The sequence below is a fragment of the Loa loa genome, assembly GCF_000183805.2.
Source record: "Loa loa unplaced genomic scaffold supercont3.18, whole genome shotgun sequence".
NCBI lineage: Eukaryota > Metazoa > Nematoda > Chromadorea > Rhabditida > Onchocercidae > Loa > Loa loa.
Genome location: NW_018108198.1, coordinates 246,495 through 268,983, shown reverse-complemented (window position 1 = coordinate 268,983; position 22,489 = coordinate 246,495). Strand labels below are relative to the sequence as shown.

General features: G+C 33.8%; 5 protein-coding genes across 6 annotated transcripts in view; 2 read left to right on the top strand and 3 right to left on the bottom strand.

The window, feature by feature from the left end:
* Positions 1-1,707, bottom strand: part of LOAG_16772 (hypothetical protein) — a gene marked incomplete at its 5' end in the record, with an annotated part of 9,154 nt that extends 7,447 nt beyond the window's left edge. The window contains 4 exons of the mRNA XM_020449427.1: positions 219-331; positions 611-782; positions 1,503-1,578; positions 1,613-1,707. Of these exons, the coding sequence (XP_020307052.1) occupies positions 219-331; positions 611-782; positions 1,503-1,578; positions 1,613-1,707 (456 nt within the window). The remainder of the gene's footprint in view (positions 1-218; positions 332-610; positions 783-1,502; positions 1,579-1,612) is intronic.
* Positions 1,708-2,975: 1,268 nt separating this feature from the next.
* Positions 2,976-5,173, bottom strand: LOAG_00500 (hypothetical protein; the record flags this gene model as incomplete). The annotated part of the gene is made up of 6 exons (XM_020445451.1): positions 2,976-2,995; positions 3,286-3,465; positions 3,920-3,961; positions 4,277-4,382; positions 4,725-4,777; positions 4,888-5,173. 6 exons carry the CDS (start codon positions 5,171-5,173, stop codon positions 2,976-2,978), a joined length of 687 nt encoding a protein of 228 aa, XP_020304095.1.
* Positions 5,174-5,872: 699 nt separating this feature from the next.
* Positions 5,873-12,566, bottom strand: LOAG_16771 (hypothetical protein; the record flags this gene model as incomplete). The annotated part of the gene is made up of 14 exons (XM_020449426.1): positions 5,873-5,944; positions 6,307-6,419; positions 6,740-6,863; positions 7,447-7,502; positions 7,940-8,011; positions 8,572-8,673; positions 9,065-9,154; positions 9,317-9,403; positions 9,873-10,016; positions 10,204-10,314; positions 10,615-10,716; positions 11,455-11,556; positions 11,959-12,088; positions 12,456-12,566. 14 exons carry the CDS (start codon positions 12,564-12,566, stop codon positions 5,873-5,875), a joined length of 1,416 nt encoding a protein of 471 aa, XP_020307051.1.
* Positions 12,567-13,208: 642 nt separating this feature from the next.
* On the top strand, positions 13,209-20,431 carry LOAG_00497. Of its 2 annotated transcripts, XM_020445450.1 has the most exons (5): positions 13,209-13,365; positions 13,738-13,886; positions 14,098-14,284; positions 14,482-14,668; positions 20,363-20,431. In XM_020445450.1, exons 1-5 carry the CDS (start codon positions 13,245-13,247, stop codon positions 20,424-20,426), a joined length of 708 nt encoding a protein of 235 aa, XP_020304094.1. In that variant the 5' UTR covers positions 13,209-13,244; the 3' UTR covers positions 20,427-20,431. The 2 variants fall into 2 exon arrangements, with proteins under 2 accessions (XP_020304094.1, XP_003136085.1); XM_003136037.2 differs by lacking the exon at positions 20,363-20,431 and having other exon boundaries at positions 14,482-15,083.
* A 116-nt stretch (positions 20,432-20,547) lies between these two features.
* On the top strand, positions 20,548-22,103 carry LOAG_00496 (hypothetical protein; the record flags this gene model as incomplete). Its single annotated transcript, XM_020445449.1, has 5 exons — positions 20,548-20,635; positions 20,913-21,001; positions 21,219-21,325; positions 21,583-21,709; positions 21,825-22,103. 5 exons carry the CDS (start codon positions 20,548-20,550, stop codon positions 22,101-22,103), a joined length of 690 nt encoding a protein of 229 aa, XP_020304093.1.
* Positions 22,104-22,489: the final 386 nt, after the last annotated feature.

Genomic DNA, 22,489 nt, shown 5'->3' with positions numbered 1-22,489 from the left:
ATATATATATATATATATATATATATATATATATATATATATAAACACATATATTTGATATACCATACTAATGTATTTGCTACCCAAAAAAAGTCCACAGTGTTCTCTTTAACTGATAAAACTATGGAAAAAATCGCTTCGATAGCACAGTTACTCGGCATTACCAATGCAAAAAGAAATGCAAAAAATATAGTTCTGCAATGGATAAGACAGCGCACCTCATAGTCACCGCAGCTGATGAGCAAATCGAACTTATAGCCTTCTCGTCGTTCGATCTCTGCTACTGTTGCATAAATTTTATCCATTTCACCATGCGAACATCCAGCAACTGCTGTAATATTAAATCTACTAAAAATTAAGTTCTAAATAGCATTTATATGTAAAGGTTGGAAGAATTTGGGTTTGTAGAAGTTGCAAATTTCTTCCGACTGACTGCCCCACTTATTTCTTCAGTGCATAAAAAAAATTTCTGATGAATCTGACCTTTTTGCATCTCAAAAAAAGTACAAGAGTAATGGCAACTTGTTCCAGAATATGGAATGCAACAACGAGGATTTTTGTTTTTGATCCTATTATAATTGGATATTTTCTAATACGATATCATACTGACCGATATGAACTTTACGACTTAGTTTTTGTCGTTTAGTAGATTCGGTAACAGTTGAACTTGCCGAAGTGGATGGCTGCTCCTCGAATAATGCCGAAATATCGTTTTGTTCTGATTTACATTTATTTCTTGTACTATCGTTCATGATCACTCTTTCAGATAGCAACAAAATAATCTAAATTGTAAACAAATACGTAAGTTGACATATACGTGCAAATGCATGCACTTCTACTCGTACAATACTTTTTGTTTTTGGAACAGCAGAGAAATTCAGGGAGAAGTGATGATAGCCGAAAATCAAACAAGAAACAGCAAGATGAAAAATGCATTTCAGTAGCCTCAAGTAAGTCAAGAAGCTCAAAAAATGAGTGGGTTAGAGAAAACAACTGAACAATTAGTGTAGTTTCTCCTGGGAAGCCTCTAAATTCATGCTGAGGTTTGAAGTCATATTATCATCAATGGAACTGTTGCTACACTGACTATCCGAACCAATTCAGATCAGTTCAGGAAATGGAAAATAAGTGGTTAATGAATACTAGTCGAATTATTTTTTAAGTAGAAATGAATGGTAACTTTCAGTAGAAACCACTAACACTGGCAGATTATAATACCTAAACTACTGAGACTATCTGGAAAGTCAGTCATTAATAGAGCTAGCTGAAAATTTTGTCCGTCGAAATTAGATAACGCCATCGCTCCATCCATTCTTTCTGCTGGATGAAACAAGGATTTTAAGTTTATGCACGAAATTATTCCTAACGAAAACGTCAAACTATCTTCACCTTAGTTGATCTCAGGTGCACGGAAGCAACAAACATCAAAACCCAAGTATTGAAAAAAGCATTAGTCAGGGGCGATAATTAACAAAGCCCCACTACGCAAATATCTAACCCACCTCAGCTAATGCATAAACATCCCGGTCACTACACCATACCTGATGTCTGATACGATTCGGATGACATAACCAGCCTCTGAACCACTCAAAAGGATCGGATTGGGAACTACTTGTCCGATTCATTCTGAAGAATATGTGTCTCAATCTGATTGCGTACGAGAAGTGCAAAACACTCCACCCGTATACGCACTCTGGAGTATCCCATCTTCCGTAAAATATCACGAACATACTGTGATCTAATGTCCTGGGATGAAATTTCATGTCTCTAGTTATTTTCTACGGCTCTCTGGTTAATTCACGCACGACTTCAACACAACTAACAAGATCATTTATGACTTCAGAAGTGATAGTTGGGGTCGGACGTGTGCCTCTGTACGTGATATGCCACGCGATCCCAAATGTTGTGTTTCGTAAAAAAAACTTGCTTGCTATAGAAAAAAAAAATTCCATAGTTCAAAGTTAAGCATGAGCACGACACGTCGTCGACTGTATAACGAATAATTACCCCTAACTCAGATAAAACATTAGAATTCCATTATATTCTTCAATTATAAATACGGCAGAAAATTTGAACAGAGGGGGAATTATAACGGATCCTTGGGTACAATTTTAATATCAAGAACTGCAAACAATTCTCACCTAATAGTTGCAGCAGTAGGAGCAAATACAAATGTACTATGTTAAACTGTCATATGAATCACATTCGACAATGACAATTCCTTGCTTGAATTCTTTGCTTGAATTTTTTTTTTTTCTATCTAAATCGTTTCATAAGAGTCAAGCTGTTCAAAGAAAAAAGAAAATATCTACATTTTCAGCAGTTATTCAAATAAGACGAGCCCCCAGATCATTATATCCTTAACGTAAAACTTCGAGGAAGACACTTTTCTACTCCCATTAACTTATTTATTCAATATATAAAGGGCATAGAAAGTCATACTGCACATGCATTACAATATTTTATAACAATCATCATGATTCCATATACAAACCATTATAAGTTACGTCACGTACGACATATATAGAGCCTAAACACTTCTGACTAATTGGGAAACAAATGACGTAGTCTCGTTAGTTCATGAAGCTACCGATGCTTTCATTTTTTTTCCCAGTGTTATCTATACTTTCACAAGACATCTATTCAAAAGAATAATAATGGATTATACCATAAAATGTGATTTCGGTAGAAAGTTGAACTACCAGTATGGTTCATCTACTATTTTCCTTCATTGCCGTAATCCTTTTCTAACATTTGTTTCCTTGATTTCAAAAAAAAATTCCTTACAGGAAAAATAAGGTAGATGCTTTCTTTTCTTTTGAAGTATCTGTCTATATCCATACACAAAATAATACAGACCGACGTTATAAAAACATTCAGCGTATAAATGAAATCTGTGAATAGAAAGTAACCGCGGCGAAAAAAAATCATCTCTATGGGTATAGACAGATGTGATTCCACATAACTTTTTCCTTCTAGTTCTTGTATGATGGGCCTGAAATATAGAAAAAGTATATTGCTAATTTAGAATACAGGCGTACAAAGCAGCTAGAAAGAAGAGGAGTATTACACTTGCTCCGGATGGCACGGGTGCTGCAAAGGATGGAAGTTAAAGTGATCACTGATATGTTAAAAGATTTCGCAAACTAGTTTCAGCGTGAGCTAATGGAACTTAGTTAGATTCCATACCAAATTTACTAGTACCATCTTTCACTGAGGTAAAAGGACAAAGAATCGAAAAACCAATTAGTACTGAAAATTTCAATGTGAGTTCATGAAACATACTCTGGCACACAAATATTTTCGGCGAGCGGAAGCTATCGCAATCAGCAGACATCCACTCTCCTGCGTAAGCTGCGTAAGCACAATTTTTGTTATCTGTTATATCTGGTTGTCCTGTACGCCAGAAGAAAAAATGTGCTCGAGTTCCATAGGTACTAGTATCCCAGTACCAATCTCTCTTCCCTATAGCAATATATTTTCAAATTCAGGGTTGATGAAAAATAAGTCCCATTAGCCGTAAGGTTGTACTTTAGCTACGAAATCTTATCTGTAATTCCATATATAAAAATAATAATCAGTCAAACAGAAGGGAAAATCATAGATTAAGAAGCAAAAAGGATTCGTTGTATTTAAATTTAATTCCACATCGACTGCACTGTAATCTATTGCAGTAAATCTGATGAATTTATTAACCGCATTAACATATATCAGACTTCTCTGTAACAATACAAAAAGAAGCTAAAGCTCAACCTACACTTAAACGCTGTGATAAAAATTTCTGAGCACTGAAGGGCTCTTTTTTATCACCAATAGACAATAAAGTCATCTAATCATAATTAAAGAAATAGTGTAATGGAAGCTCTACAAACAAATCTTACAGAACCTTAATTACTATATGGAGAGAAAAAAATTGTACCTTTCCTCAGGCCAAGCCAGAACGATTTTCCTCCAGCAAGCCCTGTAAATAAATTTTTATTTAACATTATATTTCCTTTAAATAAGCATTTATCTGCATGCGAATTCAATCAAAAGACTAAAAACTACAGAGGAAAAAGACTGAAAAACCTAACCTAACAAATTTGCAACAAAAATGTTCAGCCAATTAGAAAAATTTAATAATAATTAAATCACAATTCATTTTAAATACATTGTCGAGTAGTTAACCACTTTGATTCTGCACATCGTTTTTCCTCCTCGACTTTTAAATAAATTTTCAAGTAGCTTCAAAACGCATTTCTTCAATAAAGCAATAACATATAGTGTTCACCCTTACCATAAACTGTATGTGCTTCTTCTTTGTTTTTGATTTTGACTATTTCACTATCCATCAGATTGCAAATTGTTCTGATGGCAAAACGTGGCATGAAATTGGTAAATCCCTAAAAATCAATTTGAATGACCGCTCCATATCAGTATGACCCTATTACTTCAGGCAGATAGAATTCATTCGAACTACAAACAGATATAGCAAATGGTAATAACAAGGTCCAGCACCGTAACTAAGCATATCCTCTGTAACGACTGGTAAATATAATGTACGCTACATGCATTAGTGTTTTTGCGAATCTTTCTGCTCTATAATGACACTTAGCCATGCACCTTATCAAAATGTTCAGGAACTTTAGATGAAACAAAGAATAACTGAGAAACCAATTAGTACGATCCCTAAAAATGATGATATTAGCTAGAGCTAATAGATGCTAAAGAGAAATAAAACAAACCGCGAGATAGCAGTAGTCATGACGATAGACGAATGATGTTTGACATTTCTGCCCTGAAATAAACTAGAAAAGGAAACATTTCGATAATACTATATATTTTTCAGAACTAAATAGCGCGTCTCTGGGTCAAATGAAAAGCATGTCATTGAAGACCAAGTCTAACCCACCCTTTGTGTGAAAAAGTTGAGTTTCCGCAGAAGATTCTGAAGAGTACAAAATGTCCGTAAAATAAAAATGCAAGAATCATGAAACGAGAATTTCTTGATATCTGTCGGATTACCGAAATTAAAGCTACGTTCAAAAAAAATTGGCACAATATCCAACAGACAGAGTGACGAAATCTTGTAAATAAAATTGGAGCGACGAAGAGGATATAAGCCAGCACAAAGACTGTATAACACAAAGATAGCATTGTACCTACACAATGTACAAGGCCAAAGGCTAGCCATACCTCCATGATAACCCCAATGGAGCTTACAAACTCCTCCCCAATCCTCACATATATATATATATATATATATGGAAAAATCTAAAGAGAGTTAGTGTTTTTTACAATCGAGCAGACGACACATCCTCTACGCTTACTCTCCACGACTGAACTACAACGACATCTTCCCAGATCCGCCATCACGGGACAACAAACTACGATATTCTTACTACTTGCTAAATACATTTCCCGTAACATATCCCCAACTCAACGACCTATCAACGAATCGGCAGTAAACTATTATCGAAGGCAAAGACAAGGAATTTATTAGTTGATCATATTGCTTGCTTTTGTATAACTCATCACTGCTTACCAATTTATCGTGTAATATATATACATATATAATCTTTATACCTTCTTTTTTTGTAATATTGCGCAGGAACAATATTACATCCCGAATAAATCTATATCGCTAGAAACGATTTCAATAGCTTAGCTTTCCCGACAATACCATCCTAATTTAGTACGATTTACAAGCTTTTAACTTTACCGTTAAGTTTCGAGTCAACGCCAATTATACTTATCTGAATTAAGGCATAATTACATTTAACCCATAGTTGCATTCCATAGAAAAAAAAAGCTTTGCAACTAACGTAAATAATTCGCATTATTGTTTAGTGAATGCCTTACACTAATAATAATTATATATGGAAAATGCACTTCATTTAATAGTCAAAAAATAAACCAATATATGCAGTGGCGTTGTTCGGAACCGAAGATCGAGGCACTTCTTCTGAAATAGAAATTAGAAAAAAATGAAGCTAGCGAACAGGAAATCACCAACACTGTCCTATTATTTGGTGCAACACATATCATAGTACATATTCAATACAACATGTCTTTTTATACATATGGCAATTTTAGGTGTTATTTACTTTATCCTCAATATGTTTCTCAGCGATTAAATTCTGGTCTTTTCTGAAGTAATATTTTTCAACTTGCCTAAAGACCCTGGCAACCTGTCTCATCACGGTTCAACTGTTGCCGGTCCATCATGACAAGGTATTTAAATTGGACATTTTAAAGAGAAACAATTCTCAATGATTATTATCATTATTGAAGCACTTTTTATTTTATTCACGAAAAAGTGCTTACTTTTACAAAAAAACGTGACTTTTTCATCTTTTCGGAATCAAAGTTCCAATTCACAAAATTTTTTTCGATCTCGTCATTTTCTTCTTTAACCCAACCAGCGCGTATAGCTAAGTCTGAAAATCGATATTAAAGACAGTTGCATGCGAAGAGATGAAATATATCAGAAGGTATTAGACCATTTTCTCGTATAAGTTATAAATTGCTTAACAATCTGTATGGTACACAGAACTTTGCAACAGTAAGATAATTCCTTCCGAAAGACCATTCTTCCGAAAAGCTAAAAAAAGTGAATGCTATTCATTTTTGATGAAACACGTTCTTTTTCCACCTGAGCACTCGTTATTAACCTTATTGAAGAAGAGAAAAGAAAAAAGCGTAAAAGGTCTCCTGACTCCTCCTTCATTTCACTAACTACTAATGGTGTAATTCTTACATGACAACAAGGCATTTTCAGGAGAGAGTGAGGTTTCAGATCCTCTATCTGGTGAATAAACTAATTTTGCCTTTAATTCCATACATTCCAGTAACGCATCCTTGTACGTCTTTTCCGTCGTCGACTTAAAGAGAAACAATTCATTACCGAGATGACAGTACTGATATGCAGCCGAGAAGTCACTCCCGGAACTGCATGCCGTGAGCGGCTCACTTTATAATGCAACAGAAAACTAGGTAAATATTCGAAATAGAGAAAACATATTTTCTTCAAGTATTCCTTTAGAAATAGACCAGATTAATGGAGATTTTATAGATCTAGTTCTATTACTATTTGTAATCGATTAGTGATAAGCAAAAGAATGTACTAAATGACCAGAGTTCCAATAATTTCCAGCATTCGTATGTCTAAATTAAATTTCGATTTATTTTTTTGCTTAAACAATAATAGCGTTATTAGTGATGTAGTATAGCTCGCATCTCATAAGGAAATTCATTGAACTAGAGAAGTAGAAATCTGCTATAGCGACAAATAAATGCCACTGCTTATTATGTACACTATTTGTAATTTCAAAGCTAGCAAAATTTCGTACTGCCACTTTGACATGATTTATCTATCCCACCCTAAACATAAAAGCTCCCTCTCTCCAAATAGTATTCCAAAACAGTTACCTCCTGGATTGTGATTTCAGAAGAAAATAAACATACCGAGCAATAGAATGCGCTATACCAATAAAACCAGTTGTCGCCATCGCAATTAAGTTCTAAAAACTCTATCCACAAGGTAGCACAAATTCTCAAAATATTATCTGTATTGAGAATGATATTTACATAACATACTTTAACTGTTGCATTATTTGCCGCATTTCACTTTATAAAAGAAAACCCAATTAGTTACTCCAGATAATTCCAATTATATTAAGAAGAACGGTTTAATCTACCCCATAAAATTAAAGCACTAGCAAAAATCGATAAATTAACTGGAACCTTGAGAGGGAAGTAATTTCTGGATACTTTAATTAAGGAATCAAACTTCCCTTGTAGTATGGAGAAATGCATTTGAAAAATCTTAGAGATTTTCTCCACGACATGCTTCTTTGCATTTTTAAGAGAATAATTTGGACTCTTCACATAATAATTTCTCGTCATGTTACTCTGATTCAGTTTTCCGTCTCATAAAATTGAATAATCCAAAGCTAACCACTGAAACGTTGAACTCGTAAACAATTTTCATACAAATCGCAGAATTCATCAAACCGACAAGCATCACATTCTGAAAAAACAATTCATAATGTATAATGTTACTTTCCCTAATTTTATTTTTTCTTTTTCTTTTGAAGGAAAGGTAGACATAAACGCACAGAGTCACGCACAGAGTCAGTAATTATCACAGCATGATTAAACCATTAAGAAAACTACACTAATGAGAAAATCATTTGTTGTTAGAAGCCTTGCAAACATGATTGTCTTCATTTTGAGCAGTATGTTATCGAAGTATAATGAATGAAAATAAACGATGAGCGATGTCATCGAGATGTCAGCGATGTCATTCATGATGCAAGTGTAAAATAAAATCAGAAGAAAATCTCGAGACAACTTAGTCAATTGAAATAACAAGCTTTATGTTGGGTGATGTAAAATGTTACATGTTTTTGTGCTGAATGATTACATGAATTCAAGATATTACGAAATTTCGACGAAACTTATTTCACAAAAGATTCTGAAGATGACAGTTCATAAAAAAGCATGCGAACTCAACTACAAATAATTTCGACGGTAAGAGTAATCCATCCTAATACTTTTAACACCTACTTCATGACCTTTAATACTTACCAGCTGGCACACTTCGTCGATACGTACATTCAAATCTACGACAAACATATCTCATTACAGAACCAGAACCACCATTACCACATTCTGAGGAAACTCGACAAGCTGAAAAAAAATTATCTTTTATCTCTTTTTTCTTCACCACTTCATATGAAATTGGACTCTTTTTGAATGAAAGAACTCATGAAACAGATATAGGATAAATAAGGAGAGGAAAATCTGTACCTGGAACAATGACTTAGAAACTCTGCTTACCCCAAAGCAAAAATTTTGAGTACTAATCAAAGTGCATACGATTAAAGAAGGGAATATACCAGTTCGAATACTTTAAGAAAGTATTCAGTGCGCGTTTACCAATGTCAAGGATAAAAATGTTCAAGGGGTAAAAACAATAGATGAATATGTCCCCTGAAATAACCAGTGAATTTTGAGGACAAACAATTAGTCTGAAATAGTTCTGCAAAATGGCAACATGGGTTCAGCAACAAAAACCTACTTCTATATCTCAGTGCCCATCTTCCTTCCTCGCACCCACCATCTGAGTTACACGTCGCACGAAAAGTACATTCATCATTGCTCTTACAACCTGAAAAAATATTTGCTATCTATCCATAATGAAAGTTATAAATAATGAGTCATCGGAATCAAATAACTTTCCTATCAGTCTCATGGTCATTGTACATTTTTACATATATTTTCTGGGAAAAAGTGAATAAAAAAGCACCTATCAAACTGATAATAAACTAACGTTGTCTAACGGTAACCCAAAACGGCTGATAACAAGTCCCTCTTATGCATGTGCCATAGCGTGAGCATCCGCCCTTCTCATCACAGGCTGTAATAATTTGCATATTATTTATAACACTGCTATGATTAATATAATTTGTTCGCAAATACCAACCTAAGTTTCTGAGCCAGAAACTCAGCATAACTACTTTTGTATCTATTACTGAAGCATTTGTTCCTTAATGACCACTTTTTAACAACAGTTATACCATGGAAACTTCGTTCCCACATTTACATGCAATACATTTCTCTCAGAATGAAATTTCTGAGGCATATATGTTATATTCCTTCACGTTAGTATTGTGTTCTTACATGGCTTTATAAAATTAAACTTTTTGATTTTTTGACGAGTTTTTTCCTTTTGAAAAATGACTACTTGCAAAGAGAAAAATAACGTCGTAATTCACTCAGTGCCAGCGAAACAACTAAAACAACTTGAGGATTTTTTTAATATAAATCCAATTATTAAACTGAATCGTCCATTTTTCAAAAAATAATTTTAAAGCTATATAACATACATTTGTGTTCAGCGTACATAAACGGTGGTGGAAACTGGCATATATATGAGCGGACGTTCTCGTGCTCAAAATAGATTTCACGACATATGGCATTTTCAAAACCTGTTGCTTCCGCGCAAAAGCTTGGTGCTTCATGCTTGCATGCTGGAACCATTTAATAAGCTCATTTAAACGCCAGATACAGCTCATTAGCTGTGAAATTGCACACTATTCATTATCGTTGACAATTTGCACCGCCTAATTCTTGATTTTACGTGTGGAGTGTTTTCTTGATTTATAAAAATCACCAACACAGTAAAACAAAAATCTAGCTTAAAATCGAAAAAAATACGGATATGCATGAAGGATTCCACTACATATCTGCCATCAGACATATTATAGCACTTTTTATAAAAACCGCATTTGAAACCAAGTGGACAATTTGCGTCGGTATAACAGTGATCTGAAAACTAATAATCTTTGCTGAATCGTTCAAGTAAATAATTTTAAAGTTGGATACAGTTCTCCCAAATTTGTAGTATTACAGTAGTTGCGGTTAAATGATGAAATAAATGTGTAATGTGAAACACATGAATGCGTGTTAAAAATAATGCCTGTAATTACTAAGAACGGAAGAGCGCACAACGTATTAAGATTTTGAAATATAGAAAGAGTAAGTAATCCGACAAATTAGACTTTATTTTCCTCGGTTTGACACTATAAAAGCGTAATGGTAAAGAAAAATCAAAAAACCATAACTAACCAGGTCGAACATTAACTACATCACTAATCAATGGAAGGCGTTCTTGGCATGAACCACCCCGGCAAACCTGTTTTATAGGACAATCATCGTCAACGTAACAATCTTTAAGCAAAATGGACTTTGTTAGCATCATTTCCATATTGAACACTGAGATTAATTTTATCATTTATAGAGGAAACTGGATGTACCGAAAACTATTGCACCTATATCACTTCCATGAATTATAGGGGTAGTACATTTTATAAGATGATCTTCGCCAGCAGCCTCATAATTTGTTCAATCGCATCTATGTGTACATTCAATTCTCTAAAAAACTACGTATATTTACTTAACAAAATGGATTCAATCAATATCGGTCAACATATCAGATCATGAACAACGAGTGAAACAATGTACACTTCAACTTAACATCCATAGAACTAGTTGTATTCCCGCCAGAATATATTTAATTTTTTCAGCTAATTGAAAAAAATTTTTGAATAATCCAAATATGTCAAAGACTTAAGCTACTTCATCATGCCTGGCTTATTTCGAATGATAAGGTGAGTTTGCCAAATAGCCAACTGTTTATAATAGATATTTCTAAGGATCTCATATTTAAACTGTTATACTACATTCAGTTATCGAATATTATTGCAACTAAGAAAGTTCGAGTTAACAGTTAATTCATAACTGCTTCTTCCAATGCCGGCAAGTATACAATTTTCTTCAATTTCACTTTTAGTCATTTAGTTCGTTATCAGTGAAAAACAACAAAACCAATACACGCATACATGAGGGATGCCTTCCTCGGTTAAAATAGCAAACACTTAATTTTGACATTTCAATACAAACGCTTACTTTCAATTTCCATCCTATCGGATATCACTTTACCCAGTTTTCCAACGCAGCGACGCCACTCACATCGTCCACTGCCACAGTCGTTATTGGTCCTACATTTTTCTGAAAACATACTGCGGTGTTCTTTTTTTTAGTTATAGGCTCCAGAAACAAATTTCAAGAAAACTAAGGCACAACTTGAAGCAAAGGAGAGCGAAGGTAAATAAAGTTTTGAATTGCAGTAAATGAGCCGAATTTCAGTATTTAAAAGACAAAGTTCTCAAAGATGAAGCACGATACTATATCTAGCTTGAATATTTGCTTTCCGATAGTCATAAAAAAGATTTTAAAAAAAAAAAGTGTATTAAAAGCACCAATGCTGGAAACAGAGATGCACTGGATTCGAACAATACACCATCAAGGACAAAAACATATAAATTTAACTTTTTCTTCAAATTGTACCTTCATTTTTCTCTTTGGAGAAAGCAGTCGAAAATGCGAGCTCTCAAGTGAAAAAATACTCACCGCATGAAACATTTACGAAGAAACTTAAAAGTACAGTTAACAGAAGTGAAGGTATCATCCTTTTGTATTTCGGAAGCAAGTAGCTGCCGGCAGAAATTCCCCGATGTTTAAAAGTTTCAAAAATGATGATCTGCATGATAAAAGAACAATTCTGCAGTGAAGCTTGACGAATAATTTACATGATAAATGGGTGCCTTCACAATAAACTATCTATCCGTTTTCAAAAAAAAAGACATTCTTTTTTACATTTTTTCTGCAAATCGTTTTCTTCATTTCTTCATACATCGAAAAAAAAATCTTTGAATAGAAACAAAGTACATTTTTCATTTTGAACCGATATGAAAATGCAAATGAGAAAAGAGAATACATTTTTTGTTCGAAATGTTACTGTTCCCCAATATTCCACTTTCTGTTATTTACCATATTTTCAATGGAATCAACATTGGAAGATGCTATCCATCCTTTAGAGTACTCTAGTTGTCTAGATTGTGTCCAACCTCTATGCCAAACATTTCTAATTCATTCCCAGTTGATAATGGCGACACTGTCGAGAACAGCACTGGTGAATGGCTATCCAGTCCAGTATAATCGCCGGTATCACTCAGCATATTTTGATGACCAAGAAAACCAAGAGAGGACCAAGAAAGGAAAAATGATGGATTGCTTGGCCACTCTCAAAGAAGTCATTTTTATCATTACAACAGGAAAATGTCTATGAAAAAAATAAATAAGTGAAATAACTTGTCTATGAAATAAGTTTTTGGCAGAAAAAAATCTTTACTGCACAAATGAAATGAACAATTGAAATAGTTCATTTGTTCAGTAAAGACATGCAAGCTTCTGAAGAATTTCTAAATGCGTTGGTTGAAGATGTGTTGAGGACACTTACGTAGTAACTGAACAGCATATTTGCCTATCTGTTCGACAAAAAATCTCAAATTTCATGGCCCTTCATGAAATATTGCGAAATGCAAAATGATTTCAGAGCCTTCCGGAGTGATAAGGACTAAATCCGAAAACCCCCCTAACCAGCCAGATGCTAAAAGAAATAAGAGTCACTACCGAATGCGCACTCAGCAGTTTAAGGAATTGTCTAAACCCATTTGCATAATTCAACCTGTTCTACTAATAGTGGGCACAATTTCTTGTCCTTGTCATTTCACTCATTTCCCCGAAAAGGATTGGAGTTCCCAGTCCTCAGTGGTCGGAGTGCTTGTTCGCCAGTTAGAGCATTAATGCCAGTAAGAAGTATTTCCAGGTGATTTATTGAGAGGGAAGAGAGCAGTATGAATCCGATGACGTTTTGGGTTGTGCGACATGCCGAACGTGAGGATAACATCAATTCGGCATGGCAGAATAGTTCGAAGTTGAAGAGTGATAATTCGCCATTATCGAAAAGGGGACAAGGTTCGTTAGTTGTCATAATCACTTGAAATTCTTGTGATTGGTAGTCTACGGTAGAGCAACAAGATTATTTGGACATGATTGAGAGAGGCCGTCAGTCCCATGGTGGTCTCTCTTGTTAAATCATTGTTTCAAAGTGTTTACACTGGAATGAAAGATGGAGGAAAGATATAAGGAATATAATGACAGGTACTGTTGCCAGGCAGACAATAGTACCAAACTACCAATGAACACGAACAAAATCCGTTTGGAATAGATTTGGTAGCAGAAAGCAATAACTAACTTATTTCATTTCATTCATTTGAAAGTGATAAGTGATGAAAAGGATGACAGTTCGCATCATGTAATTATTGTTTATTGAAACCAAATTTTCAGGACAAGCGGATGAGCTTGCTATTCGTTTCAGTAATATTCATTTGGACCACATCTTTGTTTCACCTTTTGATCGTACTCTCGAAACAGCTACACGACTCCTACGAAGTCACAATAATGCTACCATAAAAGTTGAACCAGGATTATGTGAAGTACAGTTTGTTTCGATATGTGGTTTTGTATATAATTATTTTCCTTGTTTTTTTGCTACGGTAGAAGGGATTTTTGGGAAAAGTGGTGGTATTTTATCCTTTGATCTCTGTTATGAAATTCATTTAAGCGAAACTTTCTTTTGCTCACTTTTTCATTCACTCAGTTCTGATTAACTTTTCGTTGTCAATTTGAGTAAAATTGTTCTTATAGGGGTTATATATGTGCGAAGATCCTCCCGGATATGAGAATCTGGATACCCTGAAAGAAAAATATCCACTTGTTGATACATGTTATACGTCTGTAATGCCGTGGAAGCTTCCGCGAGAAGGTGACGGTGATGCAGCTTGTACACCACGCGTAAAAATGACTTTGGAAGGGATTGAGAAGCGTTTTCCAGGTAATTAATACTATCCAACAAACATGTCAGAAAAAATTACGGCCAAACTTTATACTTCGTGACATTTACGTGTTTGCCTTTTTTGCAAAAGAAATGCTAAACTGAGCACAAGTAGAGACGCAGACCTAATTGTTAAATTGAAAATATACGAATCATTTATTTTTTATCGTATATGATGAAAAGTAGTTTTGTTACAGATACTGAAGTGTTACTTGTGTCTCATGGGGCTCCAATTGGTGCAATCCATGAACTCCTGGGTGGTTCATGGAAATACGTTGGCCAAGCAACGGTATCAAAGTTTGTCAAAAGACCGAAAGGTGGTTATATCAAAGAATTTAGTGGTGATGCATCTCATCTTAGCGACAAAACTAATCTTAGGCCATGGTAATGATTTTGTTCTCTCTCAATGGGTGACGAAATATCTTAACTATTATTGGTTGGAAGCTCCCAGACTGTTATTGGTTAAACTGCACACGTTTAAAATAATGTTTATTTATCAACTGATGCATGACTTTGAAAGGTGTTAAAATTAAACGGCTGCGATAAGATGAATCTTTTGTAGTTTTCCTAATCTTGGACTTCTTCATATACGCTAGAAACTCAAATCTAAGTTCCTGGCAGACTTTGTGGAATAGTTCTTATAATTTCCATCTTAAATTAATTTCCTCTCCTTATCTGAAATTCATTCTGTTCGTGATGTTCTGATTGTCATTTTAAATAAAGATAATGTTACGGCAGATATGCCCATTCCATGTTGATTCACCGAAATTGTCTGCAAGAAAATATATATGGTCGACAGGATTTCTGAGGAAATTTTTTTCTCTCCGGAACAAGAATTGAAAACTGCTTTAACGAAGTTCAATTTAGTATTTGAAGCAACGAGTACCACTAAGAACTCTTTGTCGTATTATTCATGACTGCTTGCCGTTTTAAACCTATTCCTGAATAATTTGAATTAAAGTTTTTAGTGTGACTAATTCTCTATGAATGGTGTATAAAAATTTTGGTTATGAAAAGAGAATTAATGTCAATCATCTCCTACTTGCATTGCAAAATGCAGGCGGGCGATATCGATGTTTCGAAGTTTTCATCAGTTTTCCTCTTTATATCCTTCTCCCCTTGATATCGGGAGAATAATAGTTATCTTTCTCCATCACTGATTGACTGATGAGGAAGATAACACATGATATTATTTATTAAGCAGATATACTCCATATTCGATATACTCCATTTTGAATTATTATCCATTTTGAATTATTAATTAACATTAATGACATTACCTCATCTTCTGAGAGCAGAAAACTACAACATTCGTTCCCATCATTACGGATTAGATAAGCGGATAGATACCAATGGATACATTATTTCAAAGAAGCATATAACTTGCGGGTAGTTCGTGGATTTCTTACATTATCAACCAAAAAGTACCATTTGTCAGGTCCATGCATCGATTAGTTATCAAAGTAAGTTTATTATGTCTTGATTTCCGTATTGTAAGCTTCTGCTAGTAACTACTCCATGTCCTAAAGTGGTCATATGGGTGGAAGAAAATGCGCTTCACTTCATCATCGCCCAGTTAATCAAAAAAAAAAAATGCACTTTTGTGACAGCTCCAAGAATTCTTAATTTTGATGATTTCAATTTTCGGCTTTCTGTGATCTGCTTAGTTCGTTTTTTAATTCTGATTCAACTTATAACTTTTAAATTATAAGCGAGAACTACTACCTGAAGTGAATTTGGGATGTTTAAGAATCACGGGCATTGCCCATTTTCAATTTTAAATTCAAATAATGTTTTCCTTTTTTTGAAAACCTATTACTTTATTAAATGAACTGAGGAGATCGATTCGTCAAACAATTGCTATAACTGTGTATCTTTCAGAAAATATCCAACATACAAGCCACGTCAAAAAATTTTCCGATATTTGAACAAAAATGAATCAATCAATCAATTGAGAAAATCAATTTAGTCGATCATTTAATCTTTATCCCAATTTATTCATCATTTAATGTTCACTTCCATTCGAATAGGTATTGATTTTTGATTTCACTTCATTTGACTCGCCTTCAATTTTTTCAGCTAACTGAAAAAGATTTTTGAATAATCCAAATATGTCAAAGACTTAAGCTACTTCATCATGCCTGGCTTATTTCGAATGATAAGGTGAGTTTGCCAAATAGCCAACTGTTTATAATAGATATTTCTAAGGATCTCATATTTAAACTGTCATACTACATTCAGTTATCGAATATTATTGCAACTAAGAAAGTTCGAGTTAACAGTTAATTCATAACTGCTTCTTCCAATGCCGGCAAGTATACAATTTTCTTCAATTTCACTTTTAGTCATTTAGTTCGTTATCAGTGAAAAACAACAAAACCAATACACGCATACATGAGGGATGCCTTCCTCGGTTAAAATAGCAAACACTTAATTTTGACATTTCAATACAAACGCTTACTTTCAATTTCTATTCTACCTTTCTTTTGAATAATTCTTAATTTACTTATTGAAGGTGTTTACCATCATCAATTACATACCATCATTAAATGTTGCCTTATACATCTTCCACTTATTAGCATTACTGATCAGCTTATTGTTTAGACCTGATTGCCCAAATTTCCTGCAAGGTTCGGTAGTGCTTTAAATTCAATTTTCGCAAGACTGCTAGTAATTCCTCAATGTTGATTAGTGCGACGTAAGTAAACTAAATTTTAAAATTTTCAGTCAGGCCCAAGAAAGAATTGTTTTCAGATTTGATTTTGGTGTCATTCATCTTCTGCAAATAAAATTTGCTTGGGAAATTCCATTTTTCTCACAATTTCGAAGTGCATGATTCCCAATTAAAGTCAGTTCTATGTGAAACCAGTATCGCTTGACGTCAAGTCTATTATTTTTTGGTTTCCAACATTTCAGCTCCATCCACTTTGCAATCTAATTTCATAGCTTCTAGTCTAACTCTCTTTTCTTATGCTACTACAAACTTTTCTCAAAAAAAAAAAAAAAAGTAAATTAGAACCGTTAGCAATGAAGTGGGACGAAAGTTAAGTGACCTCTTTAGAAGTGAACTTTCTGGTTGTAAAATTTTACATTCTAGAGTTTTCGCAATTGCTATACTAGTGATTCCAATTTGCATCTTTCATGCACTCATGCATGCATGTAGCGAGCTATCTCAGTTAATGGATAATAAGGGACAGAAGCTGGGTTTCTGATCTCTACATTTTATCAGAGAAATACTTCCTTGCACTTATTCGTTCAGAACATACGTATTATCAGTTTGGCTTCACTTTAACTCTTTTTTAAAACTTTATAATCTTTAATTTCATTTCCTTTTCTATCTGCCGACATTTTTTTTTGCCACTTTCTCAACCAAGTAATCATTTTGCAAATCGAAATAATCTTTACAACCGATATGATATGTAATATGAAAATATTCTAGGCCTGAAATTTTTTGACCAATTTATGACAGATTCGAAATGGCTTGGAGTGCTGAAATTTATTGTTCTCATTTTTCAAGATAGCACGAAAATGCTTTCCATCCTTTTTAATATTACTTAAAGTTTAGGAATATCACGAATCCATAGCTTCATATTATTTTCCATAAAACTTGATTCATAGAGTTCAGAAAATGCTAATTGTCAACATAACTTCAATTTGCTTAAAAAAACAGCGACATATTATCAGAAATGACCAGGATTGATTTTAGATTGAGCTTTTTTAATTTGCAGATAGGCATCTGGTAATGCTGTTATTTTTTTTTTTTTTTTCAAGATTGCACAGTTTATCTTTAGTTGTTATTGTTCTGGAGTTAAATTAGGTCTGAAAAACTGAAATCAAATGGTTAACGCCAATCTAGATGTTGTGTTTGACTTTTTTTATTTTGATTTTAATCCATTCATTTCTCTGCTAATTTAACTGTCTTCAAGATTTCTATTTCTGATGTTTAAACAGTACCTATTTAGAATAGCATAAGTTTTAAAATTTTATAATCCACGCAGTTCACTGTATACGTCAGAGAATACCGTGTGTTCAATTGATTCTTTACATGATTAATGTTGGTGAAGATTAACATTAGTAACATCAGTTTGGGCCTTGTTCATCTCAAAGATATAGAATGATGTCCTTACGCTTTCCATGGATCAATTCTGATATCAATCAGCTGATGTCAAATGATGGCGGCACCACTGCATTTACTTCGTTGTCATTATTTTATTTTCTCTCTCGAAAGCTTTTTATCCCTGGAAATTGGCAATGTTTTTTCTTTTTTTTTAAAGTGAAAAAATGCTTACAAAAATATAAGCAGATTTTGAAAAAAAATTAGATAACATTTTTAACAGCTCAAATTTGGTTATGTCCTTAAAATTTTGGGTTATTGTTCATTCATCATTTATTAATAGAAGTGCTAATGTCCTCTGACTGTGAATTCTCAATGAACTTTCAAGTCGGTCAAAATTATCATTGAAAGTCTTAATTACGAAAGTAAGTGCATATTTGCCATTCAAGCATACTTGCCATAATTATGGTTGGAGGAGAAGCAAAATAAAAGGAAAAAAACTCACTCGAAAATGAAAAAAAAGGCTTCAAAGGTTTATAGTTATTTCAGACTTGAAATTGAAATTTCAAATTCTCAATAACGAAGCACTAATTTTTGATTCATTTGACTTGTAGTTAAAGATGAACGGAGCATAGAAAAATGTGGTCAATTTTTGGAAGAAATGGTTTTTCATAAATCTGTAAATTATAAACGTTCGGTGGTAGCTGGACACATAGCAAGCTTCATTTTCATTCTTACTCTCATCTGATCTGATTGTTAAGACTCTTGCTAAAAAGATTCATCACTAAAGTGAAATTTTCCAAGGTGGTAATTTCATACCGTTACTCAGAATTAAACTGAGATCACCATCGATGATGTATTTATTGATAATGACAGAGAAGGTTTTCACTCAACTTTATCAGCTATCTATAGGATTCAGCTTAGCTAAAGGCACACTTTTCTGTTATCAATTTTGCATACAGCTTTTTTTCTTTTTCGCTAATTCCTTTTTCTCACGGAAATCGATAATTTCTCTCCGTTTTGCTAGCTATGGCATTTACAATAAAATGTTCCTCATTTTCAGGCCTAAAGCGATAGATAGATTAAGGCCTATGGTTATAACTTGGCAACAAAAAAGGAAGGATTATTCACAGCTTGGCTTTAGTTCAACTAAAGATACAGAGCAGACATTCTTCTATCATTAGTGAGACTATTCATTAAATCTATTTAATGACCGCTACTCCCCAGTGATGTCCATGCTATAATGCCTTCAGTTCTATTTTTGTTTTATCACGAGAAAGACACAATTGATTAATAACCTTTGATTATTAGCTGCGAAGAAGGTATGTCAAAATTAATGGCGGTCATATTTCTAAGGTTTTTCTTACTGACCTTCTCTTACTGAGCTTAACCATTTTCCAGAAGATTGTATAAATATGGATCGAGGAGCTGTATTATCTAAATATGAACGACCACCTCTGACCCTCACAACCTTTAGTGAGATTTAAGGAATGGATCTCTTTGATTATTCAATTTAGCGCATACAGAAGTAGACTTATTACTACGTAGGCGATTCTGTTGAAAAGAGATTTACAATGTGAGTTATAGAACCGCTCCACTTATTCCATCCGTTGATTAAATGTCCCAATTCGATTTGTCTGAGTAAATTTCCTGATTTGAATCAAACCATTTTCGAGCTCTATCTGGACATCAGACAGAAATCCTGCATGGTACCAAAGAGCTAGATCGAATAAATTATGGAAGTTTTATTGTATAATGCTAATGCAGTTTATTGATTTTATGTCGTGCATAGAATGTCGTCAGGACAAGTAATTGTTTTTCTTATTACCTCAGTTAAATATCATAGAACTAAATTTCATTTTTGGCTCATCTTAGTGGCAGTTGATTTTCTCCAAGTATTTTTTCTGCAGTGTTTGTTTTGCATACAGTTGAAATTAAATTGAAACTCGAAGGTTTTGTGGATATTTTTCTTCTTTCGTAACTTTTGCCTGATACTGACTAAAAATTTCACTTTGATATTACAGGTTGATAAAAAAAGTCGACCTCAGACAACGAACATTCACTATTTTCAATTTGATATTTAATTGAAAAGTTCCAATCAGGACTTATTGTTGTTCAATTAACTGACATTAATATTGCAACAGTTATCGTCTCACACTTTACGGTGGATAAAATGTTTCATGCTTGTATTGCTATACTCATATTAATCATGGTTATTTGTACCTGTACAATATTGGCTATAATTGACCTGGACAGTTATAACTTTGGCTTATACATTATATTGCTTTGCATTGTAGGTAATGATCACAGTTTCATAAAAATGCGAGGAATAATGTGAAACTTTAATAAAGTAAAAAACGAATAGAAAAGTAAGAAAGACTGCTTAGTTCGATTGATGAAAAATATAACTTTGACGGAAATACATAAATTTGAACTTTGTACTCTCTAATTTTAGAGAAAATTGAATTCAAATTATTGGCAGTCCATCTGTTTTAAATATAATCTTTACTCATTACTGCAGGAAAGGATTAGCAAAGTGAACAATTACAGTTCCATTTCCAGATAATTTTTCAGGTATAATGATTGCTTGCGCCTTTTGCGCTGCTAATCCGAATGAATGCAAAAACCCTTCTTGGTACGCCAGATTTTGTTTGCTACTTCAGGTCTGTCTGTCAATATCTTCAGCTGATTTAGAATTGCTAACTTTTATTTGATGATTAGAATATTTGTTAAGAAGCAGTGCATAGAATGGATTGTATTAAAATATGAAACAATGAAGACTCAATTTATACAGCTTAAGAATTCATAATTTATATTATTTCTCGCATTGAAAAATCTCCTTGCCTTTGACGGGAATTGTCGCTGAAAAAGGATTTGTAGGAATTACATCCTGAACATCTGTATCGCAGTTCTGCATCTTGTAATATAAATGATGCGGCGTTTTTAACAACCGGCTGTACAGCAGATAGTACTGCGCATCAATTCAGGTGGTATATGTTATATTTAAGCAATTAAAAAGATATGGAAGAAAAATAGGAAATCTTACCCATTTTATATCAATTAACAGCTTTAATACAAATGTAGATTTTGAATAGAGTTTGAAACAGGAATACTTTTTGCTTTGTTTCATTTGGTTTCAATTTTTGAGTGGTAAATAATTTGTTTATCTATTCAGAGAGAAATTAGTATCATTGACAGCAACAACTTTTTATAATTTAATTTTGTTTTAAGAATCTCTGTTTAGGAATGAAAACCGAGCAACAATTGCAATGTTAGCGCCGGCAGTTCATATCATGCATCATGTTTGGAAAGGTATGGCCTGGGTCACTGAAGACATTAGCGAAGAAGAAAAAGTTACAAACTGTCAAACGGTATGTCATACCAAGCCTTCTTTAAGAAAAAACAATAATTTTTGGAAAAAATAAAGTTCTGAGCAACTTCTAATTTAAAACTTCAAATAAATGAGAAATCGGAAACAATCGAGAGGATATTAATATTACAGAAGGTTTGTACAGTTCTATCCGTGATGCACCAAGCCTTTACAAGCTAGCCGAAAATCTGATGACGGAAGATGACACAATTTGCAGAATGCAAATGAAAAAGTCACCCACAGACTTCACATCCATGGAAATTAACTATTTCCTGAAGGGAAGAGTCAGTAACAGTCAAGGGAACAGTAGAATTATTATGAGTACATCATTCCCGGGGATATATCAGCAGGCGGAAAACTTCAACTACATATTGGTCCATTTCCCAATCAAGTGAATTACTAGTTTGCAATACAAGGACCTGAATAAAGGAATTAAGAATCAGAGGATCTCTTCCAGTTCATCCTGCCCATTTCTATATATGCAGTCCTGGAATGAGTATTCCTGCAAACCGTTAAGTAGATACGGTAGGAAATATAGAACAGTTCCCTATACCTCCCGCTTCTATTTCACGAAAATTTTTATCGAAACTTCCAGATACCGTTTTATGTAAAGTTGCAATCTTTCCAGCCATCAGTTTCGATACCACAGGATTCAGCTAGCGAATGGGATCCGAGAAATGACATAATTTTATGATGACTACTCCGACTTTCCGCTACTTTCAAATAATTGCTCAGTGGACTCATTTATGGCCAACCGAAAGCTGGAACTTGGAAAGTTAAA

Coding starts and splice junctions, on each gene's coding strand:
- LOAG_00497 (XM_020445450.1), top strand. CDS start 13,245: ATGAATCCGATGACGTTTTGGGTTGTGCGACATGCCGAACGTGAGGAT. Junction 13,887..14,097: donor TTGAACCAGGATTATGTGAA/GTACAGTTTGTT, acceptor TTGTTCTTATAG/GGGTTATATATGTGCGAAGA. Junction 14,669..20,362: donor AAAACTAATCTTAGGCCATG/GTAATGATTTTG, acceptor TTGATATTACAG/GTTGATAAAAAAAGTCGACC.